The 22,995-nt window shown below is 33.9% G+C and overlaps 1 protein-coding gene across 5 annotated transcripts; it reads right to left on the minus strand.

Moving 5' to 3' along the window:
* Positions 1 to 15,764: 15,764 nt before the first annotated feature.
* On the minus strand, positions 15,765 to 21,614 carry LOC116159711. Of its 5 annotated transcripts, none has more exons than XM_031472758.1 (8): positions 20,803 to 21,614; positions 20,386 to 20,540; positions 19,963 to 20,336; positions 19,645 to 19,898; positions 19,370 to 19,542; positions 19,120 to 19,282; positions 18,928 to 19,058; positions 15,765 to 18,752 (listed from the first exon to the last, which is right to left on the minus strand). In XM_031472758.1, the coding sequence occupies exon 8, from the start codon at positions 18,372 to 18,374 to the stop codon at positions 15,960 to 15,962; it is 2,415 nt and encodes an 804-aa protein (XP_031328618.1). In that variant the 5' UTR covers positions 18,375 to 18,752; positions 18,928 to 19,058; positions 19,120 to 19,282; positions 19,370 to 19,542; positions 19,645 to 19,898; positions 19,963 to 20,336; positions 20,386 to 20,540; positions 20,803 to 21,614; the 3' UTR covers positions 15,765 to 15,959. The 5 variants fall into 3 exon arrangements, with proteins under 5 accessions (XP_031328618.1, XP_031328622.1, XP_031328620.1 ...); XM_031472759.1 differs by having other exon boundaries at positions 19,370 to 19,898; XM_031472760.1 differs by having other exon boundaries at positions 15,765 to 19,058.
* Positions 21,615 to 22,995: the final 1,381 nt, after the last annotated feature.

A 22,995-nucleotide genomic window follows, 5' to 3' on the forward strand; every position in this document is an offset into this window, starting at 1 on the left:
TAATATCAGCACGTGTTAATCATTCGTCCTTGACCGCCGACAACTGCAACTATTTACGCAAAGGAACTACGTTTAATCGGCGTTACAGTTTCTCGGCCTTCCTCTTACGGGATACTTCTTTTAATGGGGATAGAACAGATATATTTGTTTCACTAACTTACCCAAAACCACAAATTGGTGATATGATACCCATAAAATGAAACTTTCACTTTGGCAAAGCTCGAACTAAATTTACCCCGGTTTGACTCGTAAAATCAGAACTGTGAACTTGAACCATGCAGTGAATATCCCAGTAGCCTAGAACCGAATGCCTTAAAATTTTTCTTACAGATTAATTCCCCCTATTGTTGATTAAAAAATTAACGCCGTTTCCAATATGACGTGTAAAAATTCAGTCAAACATTTTGCTTCTAGGCTGTCCTTAAAGGGGCAGTATACCCAAATTCATGTTTTCGTCTAAAGATAGATTAAAAATATCTAAGAGTAACGGTGAAAACCGCAAGTCGCTACGCCGTTTTGTTATTAAATGGCAAGGTGTCGAATGTAAAAAACGGTCGTTGTGACGTCATCCCGACAAATGGGTCGGTGGCGCGCTATAGCAATATATGGATTCGATGACGTTTGACGTGTTAATTTGAGACTGGAGTCAGTGATCTGCATTATTTTCAAAAATGTCTAACTTTGTGTTTTCCGCTGCAACATTATTTGAAAAATGCCAATGTTACATTGCAAATTTTCCCCGACAAAAGAAGGAGCCGTGTCGAAATAAAGTCTGGAAAGTAGAAAAAACCGCTGAATCATAGTATAGTCACGTCGTTTGCAGTGCCCACTTTAAAGATGATAATTTTTTGTGGAAGATACAAGAAGGAAAGGACCTTGTGCCTCAGCATAAAGTTTTGAGAAGGCTAACAATACTGCAATCCCTTCTTTACATCTCACAAGAAACAAAGGTCCTAATAAAGCTACAAAACGTCAATCAACTTATCTAAGAAAGTAAAACTGTGTCTGATTGCTTATTGTGGGTAAACGATCAACTTCGTAGTGGAGAATCCAGTTCAACAACAAACATATGCCACCATCAAACAGAAGAACTGAATCAAATGGAACCAATACCGCTTACTGAAAGCATAGGTATCCAATCTCAGCTGGGTACAGAAATTTGTTACAAATATTCAAATTTATATGAGGATATATGTTCGGATGATCCATTAGTAAGGTTTTCTTGTTTTTTTCAAAGGAAAGCGAACTAGAATATGAAAGAACTGACGCGTTTGGACTGCTTGGATCCGTGCCGCCGCACACACGATGTCGGGATGACGTCACATGTTCTGTTTTTCAAACTTTCATCGTTAATAATTTGAAAACTACTCATCGTAGAAAACTCCGGTTTGAAATTTTGTTCTTAGATTTTCTTCTACAATTTTTTTGATTTTGGGTATACTACCCCTTTAAGTAATGCGGACTGCGTAATTTTAGGTCGGCTATCTTTGCAACAAAAATCCTACCAAAATACCTCCGACTCACTGGAGCTTAAGCTGTTATGACCACAATATTTTATGATATTTAAATAAGTAAAAAAAAAGATCGCTAATTTCACTAATTACATACGAATCTTTAGAATCCCACCAATCGTGACATTTATGGGGAAACCACTTTCTAATTTTTACACCCTGCCGACTTTCTATGGTATGTGATGCCTCACCTGTTCGTACATTAAAATAACCAACTTTAGGTACGTATCCCTATAAAATACGAGGGCTTCCAGTAAAAAACAACTTATTTACTGCCAAATGGCCCGTCACGTTTACAGATATTTGACGGTTTACCGTTATAATACATTTTAGCATAATGTGTGAGGGATTTTATTCTTTGATTTATTTAGTCATTAATTATAGACACGCACGATAACTCAAAATCGCTGTCGTATCGCAGTGCCAACTTCCTTGTTTATGAAGATATTTCTTTGAAATTTTAACCATAGATGCTTCTAGTAAAGGCAAACATATCGCACATTCCAAAAATAAGATGCGTGATTGCGCACGGCCAACTTTCTTATTTATTGAGATTTATTGAGAAATTTTAACAATAATAACTTCAACGGTATACAATGGATGTTAATCTATGTGTTCGACTACCATAAATGATGCTTTTCCGGGCCACTAAAATGGACGATTAATTAATAGTTATTTATTATACAAAACGATAATAGTTATTTATGTATTAAGGGCATAATAGTGATGTTTATATTCTCGAGGGCTCATAGGCCCTCGAGCTTTTTAGTCGCCCGAGAGTATAAACATCAGTTTATGCCCGTGGTACATACACAATTTTATGTTTTACAAATAGCTTTTTCGTCAAAATTCGTTTACAAAATAATTCATTATGTTTGATCGAGTATGCGTGGTTCGAATTTGTTAATTGAAACCGTCCAAACGTCAAACGTAATTTTAAATAATTCAATTCATCGTGAATGAGCATGAAGTTCCAGAAACTATACGAAATAAGGTCAATCTTGTGATTTAGTAGGTATTGCAATTAATAATTGACGTTTCTAATTTTCAATGACTTGCAAATATTTGTTTGTTTTGTCATTAAGTATAAATGAGTTACTATGGTGATACTTAATGCCCTAGGGCATAAAGTGGTACTTTATGCCCGCGTATCACAGATATATAATGTGCTATTATAGGTTAGTAAGACATAAAAGAATATTTTAACCCTTGAGTGAAAGATGTTCACGAGATGGTTAGTTTCCCTGTATCAATCATGTTACAAAACTTTATTTTATATCAGAAGCCATATAAATCATTGTAAAGCTTCTGACAATTCTGAATTAAATTTAGAGACGTCAAAAATAGCAAGCTTAGGTTCTGCCATCGCGATCGTTTCCATAGAAACATAATTGTCGTCATTTTATATCGTGCATTTGAAATAAGGATGACTGTCATTAGAATGCACAATTATCTGTTTCACTTTATCTACCCTTATGGTTAAAGTGTTCACTTTATCTATCCTTACGGTTACAGAACGGCTTAGCCTACTCATTCAAACCTATTAAAATGTCATTTTAACATGTGCTATAAAATAAAAAATTAAATTAATGAGTATAATTAACGAGATGACAACAAGTTCCTAGTTCGTTGAGCGACAGGCGTTACCGCGTTCCGAAACTGTGAGTTATGTGCCCATTCAATCGAAATCGCAATTCATTTCCGATTGCTAAAGGAAGCCGCAATTTTCGTTGAATATTTTGCAAATACCGATCAATTAGTCAAGCGAGTTTTATAATGATATAATCAACAATTGAAAAAATGGTAGGTTTATACGCGTGTATAACTTGAAACGCCTTTGCAACAGGTTAGTTAGAATCACGATAACTCACTTGACAATTGCACGCAAGATCGCATTTATATAGAATTAATTACATCGAATAATCAAGGTATGAGTTAACTGAGATATCTTTATTTTATTGAATCCATTACAGGGGACTAATTAAATAAAGCAATCTGAATATGGAAACGGTGTATAGGTACATATTTATGCATTCATTCATGTATATCCCATTAGCTATACGTGCATTTTAATCCGACAAAATTAAAACGTTTTTCCAATTAATGATTTGGCGGCTGTCAGGCATAGTGATGATAGATTTGGCTTTGCTATTGAAATGTAACTATGAATGGCTCAGTGAAATATGGATTCCAAGTTTATTAATTTCATTATATTTAATTATGCTTGTACGTTATTGGTACGTTTCGTCAATCACTTATTCAAATTTTACAAAGATGATCATTAACATTAGTATACATAGTGTGAAGTGAAGAATATATTTTATAATTTGTCAGGAATATGTTGTAGACACCGAATACAAGAACCTTTTTTTGTTAACGACCTTCGTAGGACTGCTACTATTATATAGATATGGTAGTTGTACATCGCGTCGTCAGAATAACTCAAATCTCCCTCACAATTCGTGGTTCGATTCGAAATTACATGACACAAACGGCTATTTTAGTTGCATCTCAAAGGCCATATTCTGGACTGTAGAGTGAATCGTGCAGTCTCACGAAGTGTCTTCTATGAAATTGTGACCGAACGTATCAATTATCCAAAGTACCAAAAATGTTGTCTAGTCTAGTCAGGCGGCAATCTTCTTTGAGGATGGAATACAATAGCTGGTCCTCCTATACGATAAGTGCCATTATGCAATAAAGTAAAGTGTGAGCTTTCACATGAATAAAAATGTTTTGAAAAATATTTACTTGTTTTTTTTTATTCCCAAACGGTACTTACTTTAAAAACACGCCTCGGATATGTATACGCAAATTTTGCCAGTGACCCGTATCTTACACTGCTAAGTTTCGTACTGAGCTTAATTTGAATGTAATAGTCTACTTCTTTGCCATACAAACCGCGCTTCACGTTACTAATCATTTTAATATGGAAAATTAATTTACCTGTATAGACAATAAAGTGGCAGCGTTTAAGAATGGTGTTTATAATATGCGGGTATCATAAAGAATATCCCATGAAAATAGTAGGCAATTTGTATTTAAACGACTAATTTAGACCTGCTTTAACCTTATAGTTATATCCTCCCAAGAAACATCTGCGCAATTTTTTTTGCATAAATCATTCGAAAGAACGAATCCTAATGATAACGGATTCAATTAATTTCATGGGCGCCATTTTAATAAAAGTAAGATTACTAAATTATAGCGCAGTTCCTATTAGGTAAAGTAATTAACGTTGTGCAGACCTTTACGTCAAGTTACGCTGTACGTATTGCACGTGCAATGTAAACAAGTTAAAAAGTAATCGTAAACGATTTACATAAAGCGCATTTCCATTTGCATTCATTTCCCATTATTGTAAGATGCAACTTCTATTAAAATCGTAAAAATCCGGCCACAAATATGAAAGATAGCGTTGCACATGGGCAATCCATTTTTGACGTGCTACAATTTCAGTTTATGAGAAGAATTTCATTTCAATGCTTTTCTAAATAAGAAAGTTGGAACTGCGCATGCGCAAACCTAAATTTTGAAACTAATGTTAGATTTTCCTTTGTTCCAAGCGCCTAAGTATCAAATTTCAGTTAAATGCTTCCATAGATAAAAAAGTTGGCACTGCGCATGCGCAAAATAAAATTTTGAAACTGGCGCTAGATTTTCCTGTATTCCAAGTGCCTATGTATCATATTTCATTTAAATTCTTCTATAAATAAAAATGTTGACACTGCGCATGCGCAAAACCAAATTTTGAAACTGGCGTTTGATTTTCCTTTATTCCACGTGCTTATGTATCACATTTCATTTAAATTCTTCCATAAATAAAACAGTTGGCACTGCGCATGCGCAAAACCAAATTTTGAAACTGGCGTTTGATTTTGCTTTATCCCAAGTGCCTATGTATCAAATTTCGTTTAAATTCTTCCATAAATAAAAAAGATGGCACTGCGCATGCGCAAAACCAAATTTTGAAATTGGCGTTTGATTTTCCTTTATCCCAAGTGCCTATGTATCAAATTTCGTTTAAATTCTTCCATAAATAAAAAAGTTGGCACTGCGCATGCGCAAAACCAAATTTTGAAATTGGCGTTTGATTTTCCTTTATCCCAAGTGCCTATGTATCAAATTTCGTTTAAATTCTTCCATAAATAAAAAAGTTGGCACTGCGCATGCGCAAAACCAAATTTTGAAATTGGCGTTTGATTTTCCTTTATCCCAAGTGCCTATGTATCAAATTTCGTTTAAATTCTTCCATAAATAAAAAAGTTGGCACTGCGCATGCGCAAAACCAAATTTTGAAATTGGCGTTTGATTTTCCTTTATTTCCAAGTGCCTATGTATCAAATTTCATTCAAATACTTTTATAAGTAAAAAAGTTTGCAATTCGGTTTATAAATGGTCGAGATGCGAAAAGGGCACTGTGAATTTTGAATCGATTCGATTCAACTTTTGGCATTGCGTATTATATGGCTAAAGCTATGCCCATATTGAATTTCATGCAATTCAGTTCATAACTAACGGAGATGTAAAAGCGATCGAACATTTCTAAACAAAGTTATCGTTCACACGGACAGATAGATGGACAGACAGACAAAGGAACAGACGGACAGACCAACAGGCAGACGACAGATAGCAATGCAAAATTATAAACGATCTCTAGGATCGTTAATAAACGGCAAAAGTGTAAAATTATGGAACATGTAAAAAACGGTTTTTTGTTTTTTTTACAATAACTTTTTTTGTAAGCGGTACAGAAAAAATTCCTTCCTTGGTACAAGACTCGACACCATAACGAACCAAATAGCGAAAAAAGTAGAACAATAGCTCTTAAGATAAAGAACTAGTAGCGTCGCAAAACGAGCGGACGGACGGACGGACGGACAAAGTGGCCACAATAGCGCATTTTTTTTTTATTTTTGTGGAAATGCGCTAAAAACGTGTTATTGTTGAACTAATTTACGGTTTTTTAACTACTGCAGACATTTTTAGCTAAATTTTCACTTCCCGATTTGTTGACTGTAGATCATAGAAGCTGTAAACCAAATATTTTTGGTGGATTTTCCGGAAGGAAACTAAGACCAGTAGATTTTTATACGCATTCTTTAATTTATAGTGGTACACTCGGATCAATAAACGGTAGCAAATCGAACTAGTTTGGAAGAGTTTCTTTACTTGCTATTCGATTTGAGCGATTCTTTTTATCGAAACGTCAATTTTTTATTTTAAATATTTTAATCGAAATAATGAACAACTCCGGCCACACTAATTTTCTGTTAAAAGTCAGAAATTGCAACTTAAACTCCTAATTTCCGACTTAGGCATGGAAATTCCCACTTTATTTCCGAATTTAAGTCCTAATTTCATGTTATTAATTTTTAATTTGAAATTTTCAGTGAACAGTATCGTTGGAATAAGGTTACTTTACATTAATTATGAATTATTATGTAATGAAAAAGCGTGATTACTCCAAAAATGTGGTTTTTAGACGCATTTAGCAATCGTATATACTTTTCTCAAATAGTAAACATTTTTGAACTTCTTATCCACTAAAAGCCAATTAGTTGTCAATAATCTGTCTAATCTAGCATTAACTTCACTAAATTTAATTTACTTTAATATTCAAATTAATTTGTAACGAATTTTCTAGAGCGGAATCAAGGCGACATCAAGTCGCTATCAAGTCAATAAAGGCGATAAGGAATGAAAGCGAATGTGACTTATTATTTCCATGAAATATTATTTGCTGGTCGAAGAACCCTCTAGATTATTTACTATATAAGTAAATTGAATTGTGTTTAGTCCGAGTCTCAACATCGATGCCGAAGTGATAAATGGTGAAATTCGCGCACGTGCTATATATGTATTATAAATTTACGCGTTAGTTACTTATTAATAGTGTTAGTTCATGTGGACATTAACAAGTTAAGTTGATTTGAATTATAACCTTTACCGATTATGACTTCTTTGCAGATACTGACGGCTTTAGATCATGGTTGTATTTCACATTGTAGTAGCAGGGAGCGAACCCGAAGACGACTCTCCAGGTTCTAAAGAACCGTGCTGTGAGGGGACTTAGGTTTTCGCGATACTTAAGGTGATTTCTGGCCACCGTAGGCGATGTAGTAGTGGTTAAAAGATTCAGATGGTGCAGAATATATTGAGTGTGGGTGAGAATTTAATATGATTTTTATTTTAAACGTTCTAAAGGGCTGGTTCCTTCTAGTTTAGGTCCAAAATTGACAGTTTGTGAGGTTGCGCGTTTTAAAAAATTAGTTCATGTAGTATTTGAAGGGGAGCATCATTTTTTGCGAGTTTTTTCAGGAATATAAAAAATGACTTTTAGCCGAAATGGTTTTTATACAAAATCTCTAAAAACGGTCGATTCCTATTTTGATACAATATAAAAAATGGTAGATATTCATTTATATTTATTGATGAGTTGCAATATTCTCCCATCGTCTTGGATGGATGGTAGTAGAAATTTGGAAAATTGGATGGTGGAACGCCTTTTTTACAATTCAGTCGGATTTCTGTATCGCCAGGTTTGGTTACTCGAAAGACGAATTTGAATCCAGGATAAACCCGTGCTTCATATTCCCCCCAATTAATTAGTTCCAATTTGGCTTCCGCAGTATAAAAGGTCCAAAATTACCCTTATAACTTGGAGTTTTGGTAGCCAACAAAAGCCCAAATTAATGGTCTTTAACTTTTTTAGCAGTTGCCGTTTTATTTACGATATTAGCACCTCGTATAAAAAAATTAGGCGAATAACTTTAATTACTTAACATGTTTTCTAAGGTAACTTGCCACTCCAAAAATCTAACGCAACGAAAATGTTTGCACCTTGGATTCTAACGCTTTCGCGGTAACATTTTATTTAAGCGCAGGAACGTTAATCCGTAACGAAAGAATGTTCGCTCGCGTATTAATTTTGCAACATTCCCAGTTACTACCCGGAACAAAAACTACAACTTTTGCGATAAACTACCACATACAACTACTTTTCACATATCTGGATTATACGAACTCGTCTTGAAGCTTTTCTTTGAAGCAACAATTGTTACGAGATCTCAAATTACGTTACGTAATTCTGTCTCGAAGTTCTGGCTACGAACCCCATACGCGATTGCGAAAATGCAACGCTCGACCTGCAAAGCTTCTCTTCTAAAGTTTAGGTAAGAATGCCGCTCTCCCACCAAATTTTTCAGTCTATTCGCCGATTGAAAGTTTTGAAACGGAACCACCGCACCGTAACCGAAGCGTTTGCTCTATTTTTTATACACTCGAAGGTATAGCGGAGATTACCCCTCTCATGCCTCGCCTCGCCGGTTTCTAGTACCGGCAACACTGTAACGATCCGACTCTTATCTGCTTGAGCACTCGCCCTTATTTTAACGCGCTTTATTTCTGTAATATTAGTTCCGTTAGTTTAAAATTATATCAGAATGTGTGAGATACGCCACGCTTAATGAGTAATGGGGCCAGACAGGCGATGGCAGTCGCTATTGATACCGAAACGCCTGCTTTAACAGTTCACACGATTCGTCCCATTACGTACGGGTTTCGGATTATCGAGCCGATTTCCGAGTTTCGTTGGTTCCCTTTCGAATTTTCTAGTTTTGGCAAGTATATGTAAAAGTTCTCAATTTCGCGTAGAAAAGGAACTCCACCAACAGATGCGAGCTCTGTTTTGTGAAAAACTATGGAGATCGACGCACATCGGATTAAGACGGAAGGGTTGAAAGCAGTACTTTTTTTCGGAAACCGCAGCATAAGCGGAAGTATAGAGCCAAGTTGAATGCAGTAGAGATAAATAAAAAAGTTCATTGCCCGATTATGGTTACACAGGGTGTTATGAAATTCGCGCCCGTGGATAATGGGAGCTTAATTGTGAAAAAAAAACCGAACAGAAAACCCTATTACACTTTTGCGATCAGACAAATACCTTCCAAGATCCGAGCTTGCAAGAAAAATGACACAGAAATGATGTTGGGAGGCCCTTGGGTTCTACACATAACGCCCATGATCCCTTAAAAACTATTAAAATATAGAATTGATGCGAAGAAGCACCATAGGGATAATAGGGCAAAAGGGCACTAAGAAAAAATTTTCAATTTTACAAAATTTAAGGTTGGAGTTCCATTTTAATAATTTGAATATGAATAACTCTAAAACGATAGGAGCACAATATTTCTACTATACGGCAAAAAGGAGCATTAAATGACAACTATTGCGATGTTCGTACTCTATATAATCCGTATAATCCGTGAAAGGAATGACGACGACAACATGATACCTCAGGTTGAATTTTTTTTCAAGCATGCATTATCGTACGCGGTACAACAACACAAAGCCCTAAAGAATACCGGATTGATTCTATTAAATTCTCATTCACTTCAGTTAATAGAATTTGTTTGTTACTACTCGTTCACGTCATTCGTCCATTTTTTAAAGTCGAAGATGCGCGCAAACGACCCTACAAAAAAGAAATAATTGTTTCTTATTTGTCCTGTTACGGCAATTTTTATAGGTAATTAAACTGATCGAATAGATATAAAGCGAAAAAAAATCGCTTACAGGACCATTAGGAAAGCAGTTTAAGGAGTAGTGACCGTACAACTATCTGCGACATATGGCAATCGGCAGTGCCATTGCATTGCATATAAGACTGTTCAGCCGATGAGGACGGCCTTTCCATCCCTATTGAATTCTTGTAAATCTACGCATATTACCGTATACTAGGAAGTACTTTCAATCTTTACTAATGGTTAGTTGTATTTGTTTGTTTTCTATAAGCCAATTATACCAGTTTTAATAAATGATTTGTAGACGATTTTCAGCACGTCAGGTACCTACAGTATAACTTTAAATCTATGACGTTCATTACATTCGCAACGATCAAAATGCAAATTTAACGTCCTGAACATTGCTACTTGCATGTCACAACGTAGTGAAAGAGGAATTGGTTTTGCATAGGCAGAAGAAAATAGTTTTTTGAGATGCTTCGTGACGCGTTTTTGAAAACACGAAGTCTCTGTCATGGCCCTAAATCGGTCCTGTTGACGAGTATCTAATTTTGTAATTCTTCATAAGAGGAATAAAAACAGTTTAATCCTGGAGTACTACTATTTTTCTTAATAGCAACCCATTATTAGTGTAAGTTACAAATGAGCGAAAAAGGGGACAACATAATTACAAAATACATCGTTCAATAAGTCCCCGGGACTATCCCACAGAGAGCGATATTAATATCAACTCGACTCGACGAAAGAACCAACCTTCAAATGGCATGTGTCACGTCAATCGGACATAAACAGCAAACCTACGGTGGTGAAAGTGACGCTACTTCTCCTACTTCTTATGGTTGCTTTTATAGTTCTGCCCTTATAAGCGAACACCCCGTATTTGAAAATGTTTAAAGATGGCGGAAAATCGATTTGAAATTTCAATTTCTTCACAATTTCAATTAATTTATGTTAATATGTAAAGTCCATAATTATTTTTGGTTATACATGACGCTAATAAGTCCCCCAGCTACGACGATGAAATTAATAAAAATGGATAGAGGGCACCTTAACTAAGCGTGTTCAATAAAAAAATCTGCGGAAGAAGCCCTAAATTTTCCAGTCTTAATTAAGTTCAATTCATTTCGTCGAAAGTGAGGTTATATTACTCCAAATTTCATGATTGTTTTTCAGTTGGTAGTAGTGTTTTTAACATTCCTGAGTTTTTAGCGAAACGATTAGTTTATGATAAAAATAGGTCAGACAAAAATTGTAGATCATGCAATTATATACAAAAAATGTCCTTACACTTTCTCTCCTAAGATTCAGTACTTCTGAGAAAACGCGATTCCAAAATTTACTAAAGTTATATTCTCTATACTATGCAACCATTTCCAGGCCACCTGCGAGGTAGTGTCCTGTTTCATACAGGATACTACTGTTTGATTAACCGAACTTTTGATTCTCCGAAGCACTACCGGTCCCAATTAGTTCGAATAATCGACGTCCTACTATACCACAAGTTTTCAATACCAGAGAAGGCATTTTGTTGGGACCATAACAAAAAAAGCAGAAAGGCGGGCACTTATCATTCAATATTAATTTATTAGTCACGCAGACTAATAGTTTGATTTATATTATTCGTCCAATGATGTGTATAGGCAGCGTAGTCGCGCATGTAATGGGGAATACAGCTTTAGTCAATTTTAGAATCGCTTTTTCTCAAAAATACTCAATCTTAAGGGAAAAAGTGTAAGAACAATTTTTGTAGATAATTGCATGATCTATAATTTTTGTCTGACCTATTTTTATCATAAAACTAACCGTTCCTCTAAATAATTCAAAAACCCCATTTTCTTCTCGACTGTATAAGGGGGTGGATGCTAAGCAGCGATTTATACGGAAAAGGCGTTCAAAGTTAATCGGCAGCCGATACAAACGAATTGGTAAATGAAACATGCAGGAAGTGCTCGGGTATTCGATACAGAGAAGTCAATCTTTGCCAGATGCAACATGTAACCTTCTCTACAACATTCTTCTTCCCTAATCAGAGACCTAAGTCTCTGTCTCTATTGCATTCAAGTTTAGACTGTATACCTACGCTTCGAAAAGTGGTGTTAAAGTGTATCCACATGTGACATGGAAGTGTCGCTTCTGTCTATCTGTCTTCCTGTTGTACTACTTTTATTACATTAACTGTTAATATACCTACACGTAAACCCAGCATATTTCAATTTAGTAGGCGAAGAAGTTAAATAACCTCCTACAAAAATTAGCTGTCACCTTTGTTTATAAATGAATAAAGAAAGCTGTCACATAAAATTTTGCAGTTTCGCCAACTTAAGAATGACGAAATTAAAGTAAAATAACACCAGATGTCCAGGAAATGAAGTGAACTTTTAATTAAGATTGTGGAAAATTTAGGGCTTCTTCCGCAAATTTTTTTTATTCAAATCGCGTTATTAAGGTGCCCTCTATCCCTTTTCATTAATTTCATGATCATACGTGGGGGGCATATTAGCTTCATGTACCCTTATTTTTATTAGCACGTATTAAATAAACACGAACAATTCAACAAATAAAAACGCAGAAAGATGTAGAATGATAACTGTCATTTCTGATTGCACTTTAGACAATTGATTCTAAAGACCGTTTTTAATAAAATTTATATATTTCGGTTGGCATTGGTGATCAGAAATTCAATTAGAGCATTTTTTTAAACATTACTCCCCAGCGCACATATTGTCTACAATAGGCACACAAAAAAGCCGCCCTTATTAAGCGGTTGGTCACACATTCAAAGGTCTGAATTCTGGCTGACTGATATTGTGTGTAGATTAAAAAAATTTAATAAAAAGTAAGACATCTCATTTAAAATTACGAAGATCTCGTAGAAAAGGATACCTTGTTGACGATTTTCCAAATCAATGAGGACCCTCCCAGTCGGAAGTGGCGTTAATCACCAATGCCGATATTGCATGTTTCAGTTAAATGTATCATAGTACTGTTAACTCGTGAAAGAGCCCATCTTTTATACCCTCTGTTCAATATCAAAAAGAAAAATGCATTGTAAGTCCCAGGCAAAGGTTCAAAACGGTAGTCCAGGACACTATCAATTTAATCGACAATATACTATGTACTAACCAGCAGAACTAAGAAAAAGATAAAACTCGTTAATCTGAGTTAGGTATACTTACGTTAACCGTGCACTTAGACAAGTGATGAATGACCTCCCACAATTTATATAGGTAATAAATTTGCACCGACTATGAATCCACGTCTAAGTGCAGTGTAGACATACTTGCACAAGAAAAATGGTTGTGAACAAAAAATAATTACAGCTTACAATTTTTTCTAGGCGCACGTGCAGAATTTCATTATTTGTAAGTGGAGGATCAAACAAAACGCGGGTACCTGACAGGCGTTTACAAAAAGTGCAAAAGTTGCCTTCCGATTTCCTCAATAACTTTGTTTCGAGGTAAAAAAATGAATTCCTGTTAATGACCAATGGTTGCTAAAGGTTTAAGCTTGTGAATGAAGTTAAATTTGATAATAAATTATTATCAATGTGTGATAAAAATGAAAGATATATATCTTATGTGGGAGTTTTTTAAGAACTTCTTTCCTAAATAACGGCGAAAGTACAGGAATTAGCTAATTAATTTTTGTTTCATGCAAATGTCGGAACGTTATATATTTGAATGAATGTTATTTCAACCAAAACTGTATATCTAGAAGGAAGTTATTGTGGAAACAAATTTTCACTTTTTCAATGTAAACGCCATCTTAATATTTTCGTCAAAATTTTCTATGGTTTGGTAGTGTATGTTATAGTAACTCAATCATTAAATAAATACATACCCAAATACAAGGTCTATTTTTTCGTTACTTTACGTTTTCGTAGAACTATGGCTTATATCCTCCTTTTCTTACCTGAAACGAAAACGAAAACAGTTATTACCAAAGAGCAGTCGTACTTCAAGTCTTCAACAATAGGCAGGTCTCATACTTTCTGATTTACTTATAATTTGGAAGAGTTAATTACTCACTAACACGTGGCACAAATAAAAAATTGAATGAAATTAAATTGCGGAGTGATGGGCAAAATCATTTTCGTAATTTGAACGAGGCTAGAAAACGGTACCTCGGAACGAGGCTACCGTTATGACGTCAGATGCCTTTTAAGCTCAAGACAAGTTCTCGTTTTTAGCGCATTTTTGAAAAAAATACGCTATTATATTCGTCATTGCTGGCAGGCCGGCTGTCCGCGTTAGATCTCCACAACTACAATAGCTAGAGACTTCAAATTTTCACTAAAAGCTTCCTGCTATAGTGTAGATGTGCAGCCACTAGTCTATTTTGAGTTAGATTACTTGTGAGATCGATAATTGAAGAAAATAATTTCGATATGGGTTTCGGAGGTACTATAATTTTACCGTTAGATAGCGCTACCAGTATAAAAACTTATTATTTACTTTGCGATTTGTTTTACAAAATGAAGACGTACCGTCAATTGAAATGAAATAAAATTAATTATTTAACGCAGCCAAAATTACTCGTGAGATCGATAATTTTAAACTTCGCTAATAAAATACTGACCTGCATTACCAAAAATGGCGCTTAATCACACTGAGAAAAAAAAAATGTTAAAGCAAAGAAAAAACGGTTCATCCAATATATTCTGAATATTACATATGAGCAATATGGTAAATGTGTCACTTGAAATAATAATGAATGTTAACATTGGGTATTTTGATTAACAATACAAGTTATTAAAACTAAACGTTTTTAGCAGTTACATTGATTCATTCGGAAGTTTGATTTGTGTAGAGAAAGCTATTTATGTAAATATGTAATTGATAGAACCAACATTCTAAATTTGTTGTTTAAAATAATACAGACACTCTATTTGCATACTTAAACCATTAGCTTTTCAGTCTAAATGCATCAAAATAACAGTGTCAGGATATTATTTGAAGTGACCAAAGACGTTGACATCGCTCATTATAGTATCAAATCGAGTGTCGAAATTCATTCTTTAAACCACTATAAATACTTTCGCCCAGCCGTTACATCATTCACCTTACTTTAACGGTAAATAGAAATAACAACTGCAAATTATTACATTTACACTTTGACATATCATGTAGAACATTCGAAATAATTCATTCAAATGTCACTATTTCTTGTACCAATATACAAGGTATCTCAATTCGAAATTGTTGTAGATCAATTGTATATTTGAGAAGCGCTTGAATTTGGTAGCTAACATACTCAAAATGTTGTCTGAAGTTTTGGTGAAAACGTACAATAAAGTGAATTTAGTACAATAGTATCTACTAATTTCACTTTATTGTAGGTTATGATCTTGATGCTTGTGAATACACAGGCATCAAGATCATAACCTACTCCAAACCTTAGTAAATTACCTACTGTGATCATTTTTGTTAATGTTCCTCAAAACTCTAAGGCTGTATTTTGCAAAATAGTCGTAGTTATACATAATAATGAAACTTCATCTGTAACAAGATAAACGGTAATTAGGTTTTTTGCTTCGAAGAATATCTACGACACTAAGTGAATAAAACACTACTTTAGTATATGATACATGTATATTAAACTGAACAATACTTACATTCTCATTTTCTCTATAATCTCTGCTTCTAAACAGTATAACTTCTTAATAACATAAATAAAATTCTAAATAGGTCAATCAAGTTATCACGAATATACACGTAAGTGACAATATTTGTTAGACGAAATATCAAAAAAAGTAACAAGAATAAGGCAAAATTTTAACTAAAGCGAAACTATAGCATATGAAAAGTATGAGAACGGTACCTATGTAAATAATTTAGCCTATTATTTAGATTGAGGTAATAACATGCACATGTAATAAGTAGCTATATAGGTACTAAACTATTTTATAATAATATCTATAAAACTAATTCATAGGAACAAACTGTTTTTGGTCAACAATATGGATGGACGTGGGAATGTTACTATAGAGGTTATCCCACTTTTTGCATAATAACACTTCAGTTTTTTCAATCTCATAGGCACGAAAATGAAGATTAAAACATACAGTTTTCAATTTGTTAAAAATGAAATATATGTTATTTGTGTCTTCTGTTATGATAATAGAGCGGATGACGCCAAATATTGGCATAAAATCGATAAATTCAATAATTAAGACATGGTTTACATTATACTTCACACCGTCAATCTCTATCCAGGTCGGAGCAAAATGATCATTAGGCACATTAAAATTAAAAAAACCCATAAATGTTCTATATTCCAAAGTATCATCGTTAAAGTGTATATTCTCAGGTCCAAATTCAATGGTATCGCTAAAACCATTTTTAGCTAAGAGACGATGACAAAACCTCAATTGATTTTTTAAAGCAAGTGTGTATAAGATATTTTTTCGTGAGCTAACTGAATTTGCTGTTTGCTTAAATTGCCTATGTTTGCTTTCAAAGCGCATGGACGATACAGCTATTAAAGGGCCAATTTTGTGCATTAAATTGGGATAATGTGTCATTAAATGATGTTTTGGTTTCAATGGTCCGAAAAACTCTATATATATTTCATGGTGTTCAGCAATAAGCGTTCTAAGTAATTCCGAATCATTGGCACTAATAACTTTACTAGTTACAATTTCAATAATTTCTAGTAACACTAAATACATTTCCCACAGATGATTATTTTTGGGAATACAATCCCCTATTATAAGAGAAAAATGTTTAGTAAAAGATGACATTTCTGAGGCAGAAAAAAATATATGCTTCTTTAATATCTGTGATTTTGGTATAGTTGTAGGTTTATTCTTATTTAAAAAATTAAAAAACTGAATGCGTTTATTTAACGTGTCAAGTGTAAAAAATTTATCTACATATATGAAATGATGCAACAATTTTCCAAAATCGTACCGACATACACCTTCCCAAATGTCATGCATGATATCACACGAAACGTTGCGAGTTATATTAAAATTTGGTAATTTGTGCCATACGCACTGCTCTTTTAAACCATAACTTAGTGTCGATAAATCTTTTTCATAATTTTCGGGTGTACGTAACGAATTTATATTTTCTCGGGTGTTATAATTTGTCTCAACTTTATCACATCTACAAAATCTGCAAAAATAATTTGAGTTAAAGCTTTCAGTTAATCCTAACATTGAGTTTAGACCTAAGTTATCACCCAAAATTAACACTACATTAAAATATACAGTGTGACATCCTGATACAGTATTTATCGCTACACCATTACTCTCTAGACAAATCAAGTCATTAATTATACTTTCAAAAATTTTTTTATTTCCAAATGATTTAACATCGGAGGAGTAACAAAGTTGAAGGAGGAAAATATTTTCTAATTTTGAAGCATACCGTGGTGGCAAGCAACCTAAGGAAAAGTATATTCCACAGAGTTTATGGATGCCAGCGTGACTGCCAAGTGGGTTTCCTATTTCGAAATCGTCTCCATAGATCATTAGAGGGAAAACTAATTTATTTTCAAAACGTTTTTGTGTGACTTGCCACAAATCACCTTGAATTATGTTACATATACTATCTGTATTTTTTAAGTCTGACATATAAGAGCAAATAGATTCAAATACATTAGGTAATTCTAAAAAGGCCTGTAAAGTTTGTCGAATAGGAATGTACTGACAAGTACTATTGGTCAAATCTGCTACAACTCTTGACTGGATTCTGATATCAGTTAATCTTTGACCAAGACTAATAGAAACAGGGGCAATAAATTTGCTGGATGATTGAAATTGTTTAAATCGTAAATATTCGGAGCCAAAATCTTTAAAAATGTTATCTAGCAAATCTAACATATCAATAAGTTCTTTCTTATCCGCATCATTACAGGTAGAGCCACTTAATTTTCTTTTTATTATTTGTAAAGGTTCTCTGAATAATTCCGAAGTATCCAATATCACATTTTGGACAATATTTCTGGGGAAGGTATAATTACTGTACAATTTTGAAATAAAGAAGATACTTTTTTGGGCTAGGGAATTTTTGAACTCTTCATTGAAGTTATAATTAGAGGAAGCATTTGGGGGACTATTATCAACGACAGTATTTAAATTGTCATCACTCCAATCAAATATAGATTCGCTTTGAGACGTGCCTGTATTAGTATTTGAGACACCTGCATCGAAATCGTCAGTATTATGTTTTAACTTATAATGTCGTTTCAAATTATAAATATTTTGAAACGATCGAGTGCATTGGTTTTGTTTACATGAGAATGTTGAAATATAAATATGATTAATTTTAATGTGCCTAATGAGAATATTTATATTATTGAAACATTGATCGCATGCAGGACATATTAACATTATTATAAAAACAATATACACAAAATAAAGACGTGATGATGATTACACATCGGGTTCTAGCTCTTTTAATAATGTCAGTACTGCAGGTGATTGGATAGCAGAACTTTCTAAATTGTATAATATTCGCTCAACTACTAACCATATATGTTCACATTCTTTTGGATAGTTCGCATTTAGTGAATGGAAAGCTTTGAACAGAAAATCAAAAGCGTGTAAGACCGAGCAGGTTTTGTAAACATTGGTATCAATGATTACGTAAGATTCTGTGATGCAAGAATAGGATGCGCCAACCACAATCATATAAGGCTGAACCGTTAAATTTAATTCACTTAATTTATTCCTTCGTTTTACTATGCATTCTTCAATACTTCCGCAAGTCTGTAAAAAATAATAGCATTACAATTAAGAAGTAATAAGATAATTAATGATCATAGAAATCTGATCATTTTAACAGCCCTATTGTCAGATTTACAAGCAATTACGCATCAAATGAATAAATTATCAAAAAACATAGTTAAAAAGAATGGTAAAAGAATGAGACAATAAGCCATACCGACACCAGGTTGATTAAACTTTCTTGGCATTCTAAAATACTCGGCTTCCAGTGCGTTTTCTTACATCTTATTCGACCTTTGGGGGGAAAGATCATCGCTAAGGCTGCAATCTGAATTGCGTTTTTTGAATCTATAATAATTATAAATTAAAACATGTATGTGCCTCATTCTAGAATATTAATTTATTATACCTTGACTAATTTCAGAAGATAGGGGATCAACAAATTCCTCCGTGGCTTTATCCAAAGTGTGTATGTTCTTCAATTTGATAAAGAATTTCTCCCATTTTTGATACTCGTTTAATAGCGAATGTATGGGACAATTTGGAAATAATTCGTGAAAATCAAATTGAATCTAAAACAAAAATAGAAAAGTTTAATAAATTGTCAAGTATCGGACTTGCATGTTTTATTAGTCATGTTAATATAAGATTTGACCTACCAGTGTAAAAGCATTTTTATGTTTTAATATAGGCCATTCAATCATATATTGTTCTACTGTTGGTATGGTGTTTTTTATTTTTCTTAAGGGAAAAGTTGTTTTCCAATTATGAAGAACCAAGTCCCAAGGTTCTTGGAAACTTTTTAGCCATACAGCACAGTCATGTAATTCATCTAAAATAATAATTAGAGGTAAGTACCTATGTAGTGATGATATAGATACTATACTACATGGGTACTGAAAACCACGTTTAGAAGTATCTGATATACACCTACCCTTATTAGAAATATCCTCTATTAAAGTGTTGTCAGTTGATGTACCGTCACTATCGCTTAAGCTAATCTTTGGCAAATACACTCTTCTTAAATTTCGATACATGTCGATAAGTTTTCCCTTTGCATTTATAGGTTTCTTCAATTTATTTCCTGGTACTCGTGCGATATAGTAAGTAGCCTTAGTTTCAGTGGGAAAGATGTTGCATATCTTTTCAGATAAAATTTCAAAATCGATCGGAATTAATCCACTTTCACTGAAATACAAAACATGATCAATTAATTGTTTAATAAAGTTTCTATGAGTATTCAATTTGTTACCTATCTTGAGACATCAAACCGCTAATAAGAATATGGGAAAGTTTACTACGCATGTTTCGTGTGAGTCGTTTTTCTTTTCGATATGTATTTAAAATGTATCTTCCCGACACTGTCTTATCCAGAAATGCTTCCACGTCCAAATTATACACGTTTCGGCAAGCCTTTTTCAAATTCTCTTCTCCGCAAAATGCCATTTTTCTCTTCGTGGCAGCCTGAAATGCTTCCCCAATGACATTTGTAGCATCTTGTAGTGCTCCATACGATGCGGACGTGGAGCATGATGATGTAGAAGCCGAGGGAGATAAAATAAATTCAATGATCTCATTTGGATTGGAAGCAGAATCTTCTGCTACTGGAAGGCTGGTTGATGGCATCTAAACAAATTATTATATTTCGCAAAAACCATTTGTTAAATAAACTTACATTGTTTTCAATATCCTCTAAGAATGGTGTGTTAATAACATTTTGATATTGTTTAAGCCTGTTTGAAAACTTCACCCTGGGGCCTATTTTAGGGATCAATTCCTTCAAACTATCAAAATCTAAGCACAATAGCGCATCTTCGTCGATATCTTGCTCTAGAATTTTAAATAATGAAACTTGAAGTATACCTACACATTGTAAGACGGTATAAATATTTTGAGCTGCAAAATATCACAGTGTTGTTAAAAAAGTGATGCGGCGAGTGCCCACTTTTTGCACTAAGGGCATCCTCTTAGGCTACGCGCTTAGTGTTTAGAAAACTTTGTGTAAATGTTGCTTAACGCTCTTTATCAAACAAATTTATTGTCTCATTCTTATTTATCAGGGCAAATAAAGACGAACATTATATTTTCATACCTGCAAAGACAGCTACTAAATCAGGAAATCCCCATTCACAAAGCAATTTTTCCATATTACTATACGCGAGACTATACGTACAATTTGTGGCGACAACAAATCTAAAAAAAAATTATTATCATGTAGGTACCTACCAAGTATTTTAGACTATAATCATAATTAGCTATTTGAGGACCATTATCATCTAACATAGTGAGGAAAATAACTAATGGGATAAATTCGAAAAATCATTTAATGCACATTTTCAGAAAATAACCTGGAGGAGTGTAGCGTGTATATAGCGCAAATGAAACAAAATTAAAAAATTTTATATCTTTTGTTTTTGAAGTTATGACGTCATGTTTTTGCAAATGAAAACTAATATTTTTTACTCTTAATTTTGAACAAAGTCTAGAGTAGATTGTGTGACAAAAGGGGTATTAAAAATTGAAATTGAAATAAATTTCTAATTTTTCTAAATGTTTTCAGAAGGGCCCAAATGTTCCGTTTCTTCAAAAATTTGCGCCTCTTCTTTAATTTTTTTTCAGCATCCATAATACAGAAGTATGGGACTAACATCTTTATAAATAGGTATCTGATTTTCTAATTTTTCAGTTTTTTTCCCATATTTCCTAATTTCAAGGTGGTGTACCTACCGCTAAACGGACGTGCAAAGAAATTTCTATGACGCCCAGGATCGCAATCCAAAATCTAGTTATAAATTTGTTTGCCACCAACCTGCACTTGAGCATACGAATGCAAAATTTTACACAAGTTGGTCGTTGTATGTAAAAGTTATGCACCTTCAACTTTACACATCCCATTATTAATGGGGGGGGGGGGGGGGATTAATACAACAAAATGTTAAGGCGTTAAGACCTTCAAGGTAAATCCCCTATTAAAAAAAAATTCAGAACAATTTCCCTAAAAGTACGTAGCTTAATTTTTTTAAAATCACTTATAATTATACAAGGAAGGCAAGTTTTGAAGTCTTTGGGAACGTGACTCCCAAAGGAAACGTTTTGGACCCTTGGTTTATTTAGAAAATTACTTGCTTTAAGTCTTATGTCATATAATAAGGACATTACTTTGGCTGAAACCAATATATGGGTAGTTCTCCCTGGCTAGTTTGTTGGTCTCCTTGGGACCTACTTCAAGTACGCAGATCAGCTATTTCGTGTCGATTGGCCTATTTTAAATTGCTATCATTACTACTGTGTATTAGGGTGGAGCGAAACATTTTTTAAATTAATAATGCCTGTGTGTATATTAGTTGTGTACAATAAGCCTTAATAACCCCGTAAAATCTCAAGTGTGTCATCCGTTTCCTTCTGCTGCCGAAATTCATTTTAAAAATGCTATAACTTTACCATAATTTTTAATATTTCTTGCTGTTATAAGTGGTCTTTAAATGGACCACTTAGCTTGTTTAATGTTTGAAACAACCCAGAACTCACCAAGGGGAGGTGGCTGCATGTCGACTTCCATCCCTACCCCAACCCCACCCAAACACCAGCTATTTTTTCCAGATTTATACTTAAAACAGGTAAATATGGAGATTTTGTTTCAAATTTGGGAAACATTCGATTCTTGATTTTATAAACCTATTTCTTGATTCTTCTCCACATACAGCAGTTGATTCTTCTGTTACCAGCTTCATACATCTCTCGATTGCTTGTGTATGTCATGGAAAATTCATTATAGGGATCTCATCAGATATATCAACTATCAGGTTGCTTCAATCATCGCATCAGAAACGTGAGGGAGGCTCTGTAATTTTCGCTGATTGCCAGTCATTAACTTTATGTAATCTGTGGCCTCAAAATTAAATGGCGGTATTTTAAAATCTCGTACAGTACCTATCTAGTTCATTAGCGTTTGTAGTTCGGCACTTTAATATTCGTCTAAGTCCCAGTTCTCGCACATGTTAACGAGTATCTGCTAACATAGCGAGTATTTTCAGGGTTGCCAAAAAAACAGTTTCTTTGTATCACTGGGTCTATAAGTATGTTTAATTATTTTGACAAAAATCGTGATTTTTGAATAATACCAGATATACCGTATGAGATTTTAAAATACCGCCATTTAATTTTAAGCCCACAGATTACATAGAGTTGATCGACTGACAATCAGCGATAATTACAGAGCCCCCGTTAACAACACATATTTCTGATGATGATTTAAGCGACCTGATAGTTGATATTTCTGATGAGA

The sequence above is a fragment of the Photinus pyralis genome, unplaced genomic scaffold, assembly GCF_008802855.1.
Source record: "Photinus pyralis isolate 1611_PpyrPB1 unplaced genomic scaffold, Ppyr1.3 Ppyr1.4_LG1, whole genome shotgun sequence".
NCBI classification, from domain to species: Eukaryota; Metazoa; Arthropoda; class Insecta; order Coleoptera; family Lampyridae; genus Photinus; species Photinus pyralis.